Here is a 13,754-nt window from a genome sequence, read left to right as displayed (position 1 = left end):
ACCATTGGGACTATGGTTCCAACCATAGACTGTATAAAATACAGGTTCCAACCAACTCTTACACCAGGAACCATTGTTCGTCGGTTTGTACACTTCGGACTTTACTAGACCGACGCACAACAGTTTCCTCACGCTGTATGCTGGATATTAGCTGGCAGAATAGACTTGTGTGTAATTTAAATTAACTGTATTTATAAATTGGACGATATTTTATTTTCATGTATTAGATTTTAAATGTGTTTGCTAGCCAGTGACTACCTGCGTCACAAACTGTTACATTAGCTGTTAGCTTACTAGCAGGGTCAGTATTTAGCTAATTCCACTGAGAAAGCAGGCTGCAGAAACTGCTCACTGTTGCAAAGTGAAACAGGTCAGAAAGATACAATTAAGTCCAATAAAAAAGGTGAGTATTTTAGCGGTTTAACGGCATGATACAAGTTGACTTTTATTCAGTAACATTACTATTAGATATTCAGTTGAGTTTTCTTTGCGTGATAATAAACAGTAATAGCTTTGGAACATGAGTACCCATGAATAGTTTCTTGCTGCCATGTCAAGTAGTACATTGTGTTTAGTCCACTTAGATTATCGAGATCAGCTGATATATGAACGTGTTTCAGATAAAAGGATTGGAGAAAGCCTGCAAAGGTGTGATGGAAAACACTGAAAAAGAGGAAAATGTCGAAAAGACAGCTGTAGCAGTAAAGGGTGTAGCGTCCATCAAACATGAGTAAGTAAAAACATATTCAACTTGTGACAAATCACAGAAAATACTGCCATGTGTTGTTCAAAGTGTTTGCATGTTTTGAAACACGATCCACATTCAGACTGATGATATGACGGTAAGCAAACTGGTTCGTGAAGAGATACCAAAACCAGCAAGACTTGTGGTTGGGACAATTTTACTGTCAAACCAAAAGGGTCATTATATTGTTGTTTTGATCAGGTTATTTTTTTTTGGCGTGGAAGAATGTGAAGGTTCGCTAAGAATCCCTTTTCTGCATCAAGTCCTGTTCAACATGACAGTCCATTATTTAGTCCCCTCTAACACTACACCAGGCTGCTCCATACTCCATCTGAGAAGATGTTTGTATCAGTTTGCAGAAAGTTCCCCTTTGGACTGATAGTGAAATTTTTTTTTTATAAGCAAGCAGTGAAGCAATGGTAAATCAACTGGTAATACCTTTCCTAGAGAATTATGCTATCTTTAACACACCACCAAAAATGCAGTGATGCTACATTGTTTCCAATTAATCAATCAATCTTTATTTGTATAGCGCCAAATCTCAACTAATGTTATCCCAAGACACTTTACAAATGGAGCAGGTCTAGACCATACTCTATGTTATATTATTAACAAAGACTCAACATCAAGATAAGATAAGATCAAGTCTCATCTTAGACAGGACTCAGTCTGAGCTCATCTTAATCCACCATGAGCAGAGCACAGCATTTAGCAAGTTACAGTGACAAGGACAAACTTCCTTTAACAGACAGAAACCTTGAGTAGAACCAAACTCATTTTATACAGACATGCTGAGACCGAGTTGGGGTTGGAAAGAGGGATAGAGTGAGATGAAGAGAGAGATATATTATTATATATTATTATTATATAATAGTGGTGCGACGAATAGTAGAAGTTGTAGCCGCAGGAGTCTGGCATGTCCACAGCAGCAGGTCGTCCACAGCAGCAAATCAGAGGAACATACAAGGGAGCTCAGGGACTTTGATTGAGGTTTTTATAACACAGCCCTTTTTTTCCCCTTGTTCTTGCAGGTTTCTTACCAGCAAAGAAAAGTTTCATGAGTTTGTAGATTCTGAGTGGCAAGCCAGAAACAAAGAGAAGGTCTCTGAAGATGACAAAGTTGAGGTGACAAAGGACACATCTGTTGAAGAACCTGAAGCTAAAAAATTCAAACATGAGTCTGAGGAAACAAATAAACCAGGAAAACCTGAGGGTAAACGTCGGGGGCAGAATAAGTCGAGACCTCACACCAAGTTTTCTGAGTATGATGAAAAGCGCCTGTGTGTCTCAGTCATTCAGGTATGAAACTTTAACCTACTATTTGATATTTTATTTTATTCAATTCCCATGTCAGCTTTAAGTTAATGCAATGACTTTTTCCCTTCATGCAGGGCAGGGAATGCTCCTACGGAGCTAAGTGCCGCTTTCACCATGACAATGCTGAGTACTTGGCCACCAAGCCTGCTGATATCGGAGAAAGCTGCTACCTCTATGACACATTTGGAAAGTGTACTTATGGTCTCTCCTGCAGGTTTGCCAAGGCTCACACAACACCCGACTTCAACACCACAGAGAACGCTGAACTTATTAAGACCTACGAGGGCAGGACTCCTGTGAAGAACAGCTTGAGTAGAGACCTCCAGTATCGTCTGAGGAAGCACTCAGTGCCCTTCAAGAAGTCAGACGAGTATCTGAAAACTCTTTCGAAGAGCAAAGAAAAAACAGAACAGCAGGCGAATGGTAAGACCGCAGAAGATCTTTGACATAGATTTACTTCTGTGAAGCACACTTATACATGATCTCATAGTCAGGAGTATTGATGCATTCTGACAGTGTTTGTGCTCCTTTGTAAGCCTGAAACTGTATTCTTTTCTGAATCTCATAATGGCTCAGTTAGGTGGCACTTACTGCTACTTTCATTTTATCAGCTAATGTAATTCAAGTTTGGCAACATGCATGCCATTCATTATCCTTTAAACACCCATTAAAAATATTAAATACCTGTATGAATAAACTTGATCTTTGATTTAGGAGCTTTACTTGTAGCTGCTTTGCACTGAAATACTGAGTTTGGTGTGTACTTTCTGTATACACTATGTTGTGTTTCCTGATATATTAATCAAATGATATGCTGTTGAATTAGAATAGAGTTATAGTTGTATTATAGTTTATGTTTTGACACACCTAGGTGTCACTCCTGTCGTGGAAACACCAGCCGATCCTACAGAAGGGGAGCAGAATGTATCTATTGAACCAGGATCTGAGGTAAAAACAATGCAGCTTAGAGCAATACCTTTTTTACGACATACTAATTAGTGCATGTTTTTTTTGTATGTACTTTAACACGTTTTCTCTGTGAAAAACTACAGGCCAGCCCAGATAAACAGCCCCCAGTGAGGACCATCGGTCCACTGACTGATTTGGATGTCATCAAGTTGCGCCCATGTGAAAAGAAACAGGTATATCTCCATGCCGACAAAGCATTTTTCCTCCAAAGTGTTACTTGCACAAATGTTTTAAAAAGTAATTTTAGATAATTCAAGGGATGTTATGTGATCTTCCTAGCTGAATAAATGTACCAATCTATAAAAGCAAAGTGAAGCCAAGTGATGGTGATAAATATTTAAGAAGGTATTTTCATATGTTGAATCACTGAACTCACAGTAAATGTGGTACAAATAACTCTCTTTGTCTCTGTGTTTAAGGTGGATTTTCAAGACAAGCTCTACCTTGCTCCTCTAACAACTGTAAGTATCACTAGACTGATCTATATACTAAGAAGTTTTACAATTTTATGCGGTTGTATGTTTACAGAATATATTTTATATTTTGTCATAAAAAAAAAGCAATTAGACAGAAGAATTACTGTCATAGGATTTTGGCTTGACTCAAAGTTTACCTCCATTTTTAGTGTGGAAATCTGCCTTTCCGTCGTGTGTGTAAGCGCTTCGGAGCAGACATCACGTGTGGGGAGATGGCCATGTGCACGAACCTGCTGCAGGGGCAGCAGTCAGAGTGGGCGCTTCTGAAACGGCATGAAAGTGAAGACGTTTTTGGGGTCCAGGTGATGACATAAGAAATTATTGAGAGCTCTTCAGAACGCTCTGTGAACAGAAAGCTTCCATGTGTGTGAGGATTGTCTCCATTCTGAAATTCACATTGTGTCTGCAGGTGGAGGGCTGCTTCCCCGACACTATGACGAAATGTGCAGAGCTCATCAACAACAACACTGAGGTCGACTTTGTGGACATCAACTCTGGGTGTCCCATTGATCTCGTTTACAAGAAGGTGAACCCCCAACATGTGGACCTGTGCACACTAATGTGTACGGCTGCTGTTTGACTAGTCTAAAGCCCAAGATCCACAGGATGCGTCGCGTTACGTTACGGCTGCGCCGCGCACGTCGCAGCAAATAGGTTCCCATTCAAGTCAATGCTCTAGAGTCCACAGGGCGCGCTGCGGCACGTCTCAGCTCCGTCTCTGGAGCGTTCCGCCGCGCCGCTCTGCCAGAGATACGCGGGGAGTCTATTTTCGCCGCTCCCCGCGCCCAGCACGCGTCAATCGACACAGAAATGATCGAACTATCCCGGAAGTCAGGCACGAGGATCGTATGCAACATCCGCTCACTTTCAAAATAAACACCATGTGCAAACACAAGATCGTAAATTTCACCACTTCTTCAACATTACGTCATAACCTGTGGCATCGGGCCAGACGTCAGTCTCAAAAGATATCCGACACCATGGACGAGGACGAGGAAAAGTTTATACTGTGTTGTTCTCGCGCGTTTTGGAGTTCTCGAGGGATCTTGAGTTTCCTGCTCCGGAGTGCGCGCCGCTCCAAACACGCATCCTATGGACCAGGGCGAAAGCCCCGGGACGGAGCAGAGCCGTGTCGCAGCCGTAACGCCGCGCACACGCATCCTGTGGACTCCCCGAGTCAGCCACACACATTCCTCTTTTTTGTAACCCAAATTTAGAGCTACAAAATTTTCCTTAACCTACTTTGAGTGGCGTCTCTGACAATTAAACCATATTTTCCTGCTTGATGGATTCAATAGGAAAACAGAGAAACACATAGGAAAATAATTGAGGTTATTTAAGGTGAAGTAACTTGAGTTAGAGCTTTTCATTTGGGCAGATTTCACGTTTTGTGATCTTTATAGCTCAGGCACTGGTATTGAACATCAAAATGACACTATGACAGGCAGTGTTTATTTGCTTTTCCTCATCAGGGCGGAGGCTGTGGTTTGATGACACGTACCAGAAAGTTTGAACAGATAATCAAGGGAATGAACCATGTAAGTGTTGGTCTTTGATCCAAAGGAATATTTCAATTTATTTTCCTTGAAATTTATCTCACAATACTGGCAGTTTAGAATAATCTTTTTTATGTATAGGTGAAAAAAAACATTAAGTTTTTATAACAGACAAATTGAAAATATAACTACCATTAAAAGAGTTTTTAAATACATCTTGAATAATATATAAAACTCCTCTGTTTAAATTAAAATCCTGCCTTTTAGTCAAAGAGTACTGGAAACAAGTTCACCTACGGGTACAAACAAATAAAGTAACCTGAACCTGAAAGACTGCATAAAACTGTTTATTTCCAAAGGTCCTTGATGTGCCTTTGACAGTCAAGATCCGCACTGGTGTTCAGGAAAAGTGCAACATCGCACACAAACTCATCCCTGAGATGAAGCAGTGGGGTGTCTCAATGGTCACAGTAAGTCTCAAGTTGACTAAAAAGTACCTAGTGTAGATTCATCTTAAATATCCTGTTTCAAAATGTCCTCTCAGCACAAGTTTTTTTTTCTTCAGTATCACACCTTCATTGCCTTATTTTTTTATAATAACATTAATACTGTCTTTAATGTTTTAGTTGCATGGCCGATCCAGAGAGCAGCGCTACACCAAGTTAGCAGACTGGGATTACATCACCACCTGCTCCAAGCTGGCCAGTCCTGTCCCACTTTTTGGTGCGTGGATTTGTGTTTGGAATTAGCTGCTCATACTGCAGAACAAAAGCCCCTCTAATACTGTATATAAAAATGAATATATTACAAATGCAAATCTCATGGTTGTAAAATAATGAACAGGTTGAAGAACAACAATTAAATGCTGATGATGTGGGTTTTTTTGTAGGTAATGGAGACATTCTGTCCTACGAAGACGCCATGAAAGCCAAAGAGACTGGAGTCTCTGGTATTATGATTGCAAGGTTGGTGCCACATCAAGAGCAGCCAAACCTAACAGTACTAAAGTTGTGAATCAGTGTTTAATCTTTTTCTTTGTTGTGTTTGGCTCACTTCAGAGGGGCTCTCATAAAACCATGGATCTTCACTGAAATAAAGGAGAGCAGACACTGGGACATCTCATCCAGCGAGCGACTGGACATGCTCAGGGATTTCACCAACTTTGGTATGGAGCACTGGGGCTCTGACACTCGAGGTGTAGAGAAGACTCGCAAGTTCATGCTAGAGTGGCTGTCCTTCATGTGCAGGTAGGCAACAACACACTTTTTGATATACTGTACTTTATATACTTACAAGCAGACATTAGTGTTCTCATTTTATTTGATTCAGATAAGGTCTGTGGTAGTAATACATTCGTTTAATATCAGACCTATTGTAGGTCATGAAAGTTTGGTGTGTTTGGCGTAATTATGTTCAATAGTACCTAAAAAAGCTATATCAAAAATGTGTTGGGTCTTTCAGTGTATGCACGACTGGCCCCAAATTGAAATGAGCTGTGAATGAAATTGTAAATCCACAGTACATGTGTTCAAGGTTTAAAAAACACCTCTGATGCCTGAATTGGAATAAATGGTGTTTAAGCTTGCCAGCCCTTGTGGTGGTAGGTTTACAAAGCTTACATCTTAATTTTTATGTTTCCCCTTTCCCATCTGTCTCTTTCTCTCTCAGATATGTTCCTGTTGGTCTGTTGGAGCGAGTCCCTCAGAAGATCAATGAGCGCCCTCCATACTACATGGGCAGAAACTACCTGGAGTCACTGATGGCCAGTCAACACGTTGGGGATTGGGTCAGGATTAGGTAAGCAGAGAACTGTTTAGTGTCTTTCTAAATCAAGTGACCCCAATACTTGCCATCAATTATTATTATTATTTTTTCACTGACTTTTCTCTTGCTATGTTCCCAGTGAAATGCTTCTTGGACCTGTGCCGAAAAACTTCAACTTTTTACCCAAACATAAAGCCAATGCCTACAAGTGATTGTTCCGATTACCAACATTTTTTTGTGTGATTGACGTTTTTTCTTAGCTGTTGGGAATATGAAAATGGAAAGAAAATATTTTGTCCTGTGGTGCTCAAGTAAACCACTTGTGTGTTTATGTACTTGAAACATATGCAATAAATTCTTTGGCCGCACAAAGAAATGTTTCTGTCTTTATTTTTTTTTATATCTTGTTACAGAACAACTTGAAATGACAATAATATTGTGATGCTCTTAAAAATATCCACATTTGTTGTTGTAAACCAATGTGCTGGAAAATTGACATATGATGGATAAGTTTAGTGAATTGGTGTAAAAACTGAGACATTGAGTAGGTGAATATAAGTCTAACATTTGTTACAACCCAGCTAACAGTGTACACCAGTTAATCTTATGTAGCACAACATGTTGCAATAAACCCGACTTGAAAGGAGCTCTAAACTTTTTGACTTAATAATGTTACACTGTTTATGACGAGGAACATATGGTGGAATGTTTTAATAGTTGTATTTTACATGTTCATTTTACACGTACACTGAAATGTTTCAATATTAGAGAAGCCCTAATATATATATAGATATCTATATATCTATATATATATATAGATATATATATGTCTATACAGTTTTGCTCATAAGTTTACGTACCCTGGCAGAATTTATGATTTCTTGGGCAGTTTCTGTTGTCACTATGATATAAAAAGAGTAAACACAGTTGTTTGACAATAAATTGCTTCACCCAACCACTAACCATGAGATGAAAAAAGTTTTTCTTTTATCATTCATATTCTCTGAAAAATGGCAAAAAAAAAAACCAAAACATAAATTCTGCAAGGGTATGTAAACTTATAAGAACAACTGTATATATAAATGTGAGACGGCAGGACACTGCAGTAGTAGATTAATTTAATGTATCAAGGGCAACATCCTTTGTGCCACTGTATCTTTTTGATTTAATAATAATAATAGTAATTTTATTTACAGAGCACTTTCAAAAAAATGATTCCAAAGTGCTTTAAATGGTCAGCAAAATAAAACAAACAGGTCATAAAATCACACAAGGCAAGATCAAGAAATTAAAAAAGACATAGGCTACAATTAATTTCTAAGAACTTTTTTTTTTTTTTGAAATATATTGATTAGTTTTTTTTTAACAAACAAAACATATACACTTGGCTCACATATATGTTATGGTTAGTATTCAGGTTAAGTTAATACAGGCGTCAGGCACAGGATTCATAATGTACATTGTAGAGGTGCAAAGATAGAGGAAAAGCGATTAAGGGAATAAATAGAATAAAACAAAGTAATAATGATGATAATAAAAAGTTGTGTCTATAGCACAAAGCCTCTTGTAAGAATAGTGGAAATAGTTTCTAAGAACTTTAAAGGAATACAATTATTTTAAAAAATTAAACAGTTAAACTGAAGTAAAAAAATAAAATAAAGTTAAATTTTAATCAATTTCAATTTATTTTAAAATTTAAATGTATCAAACCTGAAAAACATTGTTAAGAGTAAGAATCTCTTTAATGAGAGTATCAACCAGTGGCTCACCAATTCTATGTAAATTTGGCACTTTAGAAAGCGAGATTTTATCATTAAAATTCTGAAAAACATATTTAATTTAAAATTTAGAAAATATCCATGCAACGACTCTTCAAAAAAAAAGAATCTGAAATGTTTGCACCCAATGTACTGATCTACATAAAACATGTCAAGCTTACACAAAGAATGCCGATTAACTTCTTCAAAATAACAACATCTTCGTACAAACATGAAATAGCCAATCAGTGGTATTCATTCATGCACATGAGACTTACGTTGAGTGCCAATTAGCAGCTCCCAGGTGCAATCAATTGACCTCTAAGCACTACATGAAGTGCGGCAGACGAGTCATCCTTATCCAGTGTTCAGCAGCTGTTGAGGAGGGCTTCACTTGGGATCCATGGCTCGGTACGGGGTTGAGTTGCTGGTGGTTCTGGTTGGGACTCTGCTGCTGGTTTCAGTTCAAGGATGGGAGCGGATCAATGAGACTGAGCTGCTTAGTTTGTACCAGAGAGGAGAATGGGGTCAGACACAAAGCGTAACAGCGACTGGTAAGAGACGCACGATGATTCAGCGGTGAAGTAATGTGTGGTGGTGTGTTTACGCACTGGAAATGTCATAGTTAAAAATGACTTGTAATTCAAAAAGAAAGAGAAAACAGTCTTAAGCTGCTATAGCACTTGGTTTGGTATGGCGACAAACTTTTGAATACTTTGGCTAAGGAGGAATTTCCTGAATTCATGGGCTTTTCAACTTCCCAAGTATTTAGAGTTAACTTCATGGCAAATGCTTAAATGTAAGTGCAAAACATGCCCAACTTATTCCTTGAGCAAACTAGACTTTTCAGATTGTCAAGCCTTCCCAGCCATGATGAACTAGCTCTGTGGCCAGGCTGTACTGTGTATATAAATGTAGCTTTTGCAATTAAATTACTCCACTTGAGTTGAAAGTTCACGTGAGCATGGTCGTACCACAAAACCATGTATATGCAGGGTATCTTTTATTTTACGTATCCACTCACTGACTTTTCCAGATCCAGGTGGAAATGTTTGGGATAGTTTTAATACATCCAATCAGTTTACAAACTTCAGTTTTCTGTGATGATTGAACACTGGTTGGTTTAACTCTTCACATTTGTTTTCCTGTGCTAACAAGTCATTTTCAGTTTTCTGAAGCTTTAGTTGTCTCTGAAATTTTTACCCTATGATACTAGGATCATGAGATATTTGTTGGCTTGACAAAATTACATAGATAATTCCTTTTTGTTTGAAAAACTACCCTGAAATGACTAGATGAATAACTTGTCACTGGAAAATTGAGTAAATAAAATTGATGGAAGCCTGTCTGCTTGAGACTTCCTAATTTTTCTTCAGCTTTTGGGCACACTTCTTTGGCTCAATAGAAGCTTTTTATTTTCCCCAACACATTTTTGCACATACAGCTCAAGTTTCTTACCCCTATTGTCCTCTCCAGATGACAGCAGCAACTCTGACGCTCATGAAGAAATTCCCGAGGATGCATTTCCTGAATTTGAAGGGGAAGCCACCGGTGATGACTGGGCCTCTTTTGCTAACCATGGATTCCAGGTGGCCACAGGAGACTCTGGTCCAAGAAACTGGGCCAGTGGAAATGATGGCGGATACCAGGTGGCCACAGGAGATTCTGGTCCTAGAAACTGGGCCAGTGGAAATGATGGCGGATACCAGGAGGCCACAGGAGATTCTGGTCCGAGAAACTGGGCCAGTGGAAGTGATGGCGGATACCATGTTGAGTTTGTAGATACCCCTGAAATAAACTGGGACAGCCGTTTTGGTGGTGAAACTGCGATGGAATTTGTTGATGCCCCTCCAAGGAGCTGGACCAGCAGTAGCACTCCTCGTTCTGGTGGGCTTGATGTGGTTTGCAGTGATGATGGGTTCCAAGTTATGCTGCCGAATGGTCTATTGAGCGAAGTTAAAGTGTTGGGTATGCACTTAAAATTCTCTGCCTATATGAAATGGAGTTAATGTTTGTGTTGTATGTTAACTTGGCTTTATGTACTCTCTTTCTCTCTCAGGCTCAAAGGACATGATGTCTATCACGGAAGCTCCTGATTCTTGTGGTTATGAAGTGAACTTTTTCACAAACACCTTAAGTGTACCCTTCACCGGCTGCAATGTGAAGCATGTAGGTTACTTCTAATGAAATGCCTTGACTCTTACCTATTGAAATCATTGGCCTGAAGCTTTATTTTTACAATTGCAGACTGACAGCTACAGCCTGCAGCTGTTATATGTTGATGATTTTGGCCAGACACAAGTTGCTACTGTTACATGTGAGGAAAGTCCCAAATCTGGTTCAGGCCCGTTCCCCCGCACCAGTGGTCCAACAAAAAAGTGCAATAACCCAACAACGCCATCAAAAGCACAAAGTGAGTGAAGAATAACAGAAATATGTCAAATTCAAAAGGTTTTATGGAATTTAACATCTCCTAGGATTTTCTTTCTATTAGTGTTGGAGCATACAATTTTTGAAAGTGGCTCTTCATTTCAGATTGTGCTGTTGCGAGTGGGGAGCGGGTGCCTTGTGGTCAGTCGGGAATGTCATCAGCAGACTGTGAGAAGATGGGATGCTGTGTGGATCCTTCTCAATCTACCTGCTACTATCCAATGGATGGTAAGGCCTCTATTTAGCTGTGGTAAAGGATAATGTGTTTAAATTTTGTCCTGTAAATCTTAGTGACACTTTATTTTCTCATTCCTTCAGAGTGCACTGGAGATCAACACTTTGTGTTCGCCATTCGCTCCGACTCTGCATCCATTCCTATAGACCCCACCAAGCTCGTTTTGCCTGCCAGTCCAAACTGTAAACCGGTCATTGTCAATGACAAGGTTGCCATCTTTAAGTTCAAAGTTACAGAATGTGGAGCCCGTGCTTATGTAAGTTACCCCTTTTTTGCTAGACGGCACTTGCATATGGCTAATTCAGTATATACAATTGTACTGTCACAGCCCTTTTTTTTAAATGCAATTTAAAACTGCACAGACTAGGGTTTTTAATGTTTGTGTATGGTCTCTGACTTGAGACTTATTGCCCTAACCTGAAGATATAGTGTGCATTTTTTAATAATGCAGCTCCAACAATGTGGTGACTAATCAAAATTACTTGTAATTTCAAATCTGCTATTAGTTTCCTCTAAAGGGTAAGACTACATTTCAGTCAAACCCTGCTGGCGGTCTCAGTGTACACAGCATGTCAGCTTTACTTGTCCCACACCTTACCAAAGTTGACTTTATTTGTAGACTGTTGGTGAGACTAAGATCTACCTGGCTGAAGTGCAAACTATTGTCCAAGCTCTGAACCTCAAGTATGGTGCCATTACCAGAAGTGATCCGCTCAGGTCGGTTGGTTTTTCCAGACTGTTTACTCTGCAGACACAGTTCTTTATCTCAATACATGATGATGATGATGATGATGATGATGATGCTGCTGCTGCTCGTTATTGAATGTTCTCACCACGCTTAAACACTTGCAAATGTCTCTCTGTAGGTTTATGGTTGAATGCAGATATGGTAAAACAGGTGGTACTCCACAGTCCCTGGCAAGTATTGGCTACATGGTCAAGACTCCAAGTTCCAGTTTACCGTCACAAGTCGTCTCCAATGGTTTATATGGCGTTCAGCTGAGACTTGCTAAAGGTGAGCTGTCTGTTTGTAATTTTCCAAACCTAATACAACAATTAGTCTTAATTTGGCTAAAGTGGTATACGCAGTGAAGGCTACAAAAGGCTGCTGATTTCAAAGTGTCCTTTCCTTCTATGTACTTTTTTATTTATTTTTAAAACAGATTCAACTTATAAGAGCTACTTGGCTACCAACAGTCAGCCCCTGAAACTGCTCCTGGGCAATCCTGTGTATCTTGAACTGCGTCTCAAGTCTCCTAAACCAGATGCAGTAATTATTGTGAACTACTGCATTGCTTACCCTCGCTCTGCAAATAATGCACTGGTGCTTGTCTATGAAGGGTAAGACTGGTTTAAACTCACTTCGTTCTTTTCCCTGTGTCTACTTGCTCACAAGTTATTTATTTTTTTGTCTTTGTAGATGTGCCAACCCTTACGATCCAAATGTGTCGATCCTTAAAGTCAGCAACCTTCCCACAAATCGCTACCAGAGGCGCTTCGTGGTCACAGCCTTCCAATTCATGGATCAAAAGACAAATAAGTACCTTGATGAAGAAGTGAGCCAAAATAGTTTGGAATCCATCATGAGGGAATATTTTTGTACAAAAGCATGTTGCAAAGGATAAACGTGCCTTTTTTATTTTTCTGCAGATCTATTTTATGTGCTCTTCAGAGGTTTGTAGGACTACTGAAAAGAAGTGCGAGGAACGCTGCTTTGATGGAAAGGTGAGGTTTGCCTTTCAAATTTGTCCCCATTTATTATATGAAAAATGTAATCAAATTATTTTGCTTCCAGGCACCATGAGGATATGCTGCAGTCTACCTTTGAGAAGAGTTATGTCATGAAAGAAAATAAAGACTTTTGTACAATACAATAATGGGTGACCGTTTCTATTTGAACTGAAATTTCATGATTGGGTAATAAACATCAATCTAAGAAACCTTGCAGTTGGAAGGGAATGTGACTCAAAACAAGTATTGGTGTTTACATCAATTATGGTGACCAATGTTCTGAAAACTTTCTACCTTGTGACCTTATGGGTCATATCTGGCTTGAGTGAAAAGCACTAGATATAACTGGGTTTATACCATGTTGTTTAATCAAAGTTTAGCTCTATTTCCTGCATACTGTTTTTTGGCTTCACCCTTCATTTTGAAGGACCTCAGTGGTTTGGAATAACCTGGTCTACCATCTGATTTGAAGCTAAAAATGGTGCAACACTAGATGATCAAGACATTAAGATGGCCTTGGAAAAACTAAGTAAAAGGGGTCTGAATAATGCTCTTGGCAGGCCATTCGCTACTTTTATTCCACATATATTGCACTCTGAATAACGATCACCCTGTAGATTTTAATTTTAAATGAAACTAACTATTGCACCAGAAGATTGGTCAAGTGAGCTAAAAAAATAATACAGATATCTTGCCCTTCAACCTTGGATGTAGCCCTGTTTTTGTTTTTTTAAATAGACATACCATGATAAAATGTACTCTGGTGAAATAGAAGATGCACTGTAGGCTCTCCTTCCAAGTGTAGAAAATTGATGCAGGACCTCCATAGTGTCT

General features: G+C 39.2%; 2 protein-coding genes across 5 annotated transcripts; both read left to right on the top strand.

Annotated features, from left to right (window-relative positions):
- The first annotated feature begins 69 nt into the window (after positions 1-69).
- dus3l (dihydrouridine synthase 3-like (S. cerevisiae)) lies at positions 70-7,142 on the top strand. Of its 3 annotated transcripts, none has more exons than XM_034705305.1 (16): positions 70-400; positions 619-730; positions 1,777-2,044; positions 2,137-2,485; positions 2,934-3,010; positions 3,115-3,204; positions 3,451-3,492; positions 3,657-3,809; positions 3,917-4,033; positions 4,980-5,045; positions 5,363-5,473; positions 5,630-5,726; positions 5,893-5,968; positions 6,062-6,250; positions 6,672-6,800; positions 6,907-7,142. In XM_034705305.1, the coding sequence occupies exons 2-16, from the start codon at positions 654-656 to the stop codon at positions 6,977-6,979; spliced, it is 1,914 nt and encodes a 637-aa protein (XP_034561196.1). In that variant the 5' UTR covers positions 70-400; positions 619-653; the 3' UTR covers positions 6,980-7,142. The 3 variants fall into 3 exon arrangements, with proteins under 3 accessions (XP_034561196.1, XP_034561195.1, XP_034561194.1); XM_034705304.1 differs by having other exon boundaries at positions 70-403; positions 621-730; XM_034705303.1 differs by having other exon boundaries at positions 81-167; positions 621-730.
- Positions 7,143-8,872: 1,730 nt separating this feature from the next.
- On the top strand, positions 8,873-13,066 carry LOC117827696 (zona pellucida sperm-binding protein 4-like). Of its 2 annotated transcripts, XM_034704359.1 has the most exons (13): positions 8,873-9,078; positions 10,001-10,173; positions 10,234-10,492; positions 10,584-10,693; positions 10,772-10,937; positions 11,060-11,182; positions 11,273-11,445; positions 11,809-11,906; positions 12,056-12,204; positions 12,353-12,530; positions 12,610-12,745; positions 12,840-12,914; positions 12,985-13,066. In XM_034704359.1, the coding sequence occupies exons 1-13, from the start codon at positions 8,928-8,930 to the stop codon at positions 12,991-12,993; spliced, it is 1,800 nt and encodes a 599-aa protein (XP_034560250.1). In that variant the 5' UTR covers positions 8,873-8,927; the 3' UTR covers positions 12,994-13,066. The 2 variants fall into 2 exon arrangements, with proteins under 2 accessions (XP_034560250.1, XP_034560249.1); XM_034704358.1 differs by having other exon boundaries at positions 8,874-9,078; positions 10,001-10,492.
- Positions 13,067-13,754: the final 688 nt, after the last annotated feature.

The sequence above is a fragment of the Notolabrus celidotus genome, chromosome 16 (genome assembly GCF_009762535.1).
Source record: "Notolabrus celidotus isolate fNotCel1 chromosome 16, fNotCel1.pri, whole genome shotgun sequence".
NCBI lineage: Eukaryota > Metazoa > Chordata > Actinopteri > Labriformes > Labridae > Notolabrus > Notolabrus celidotus.
This window is presented reverse-complemented; position numbering and strand designations above follow the sequence as displayed.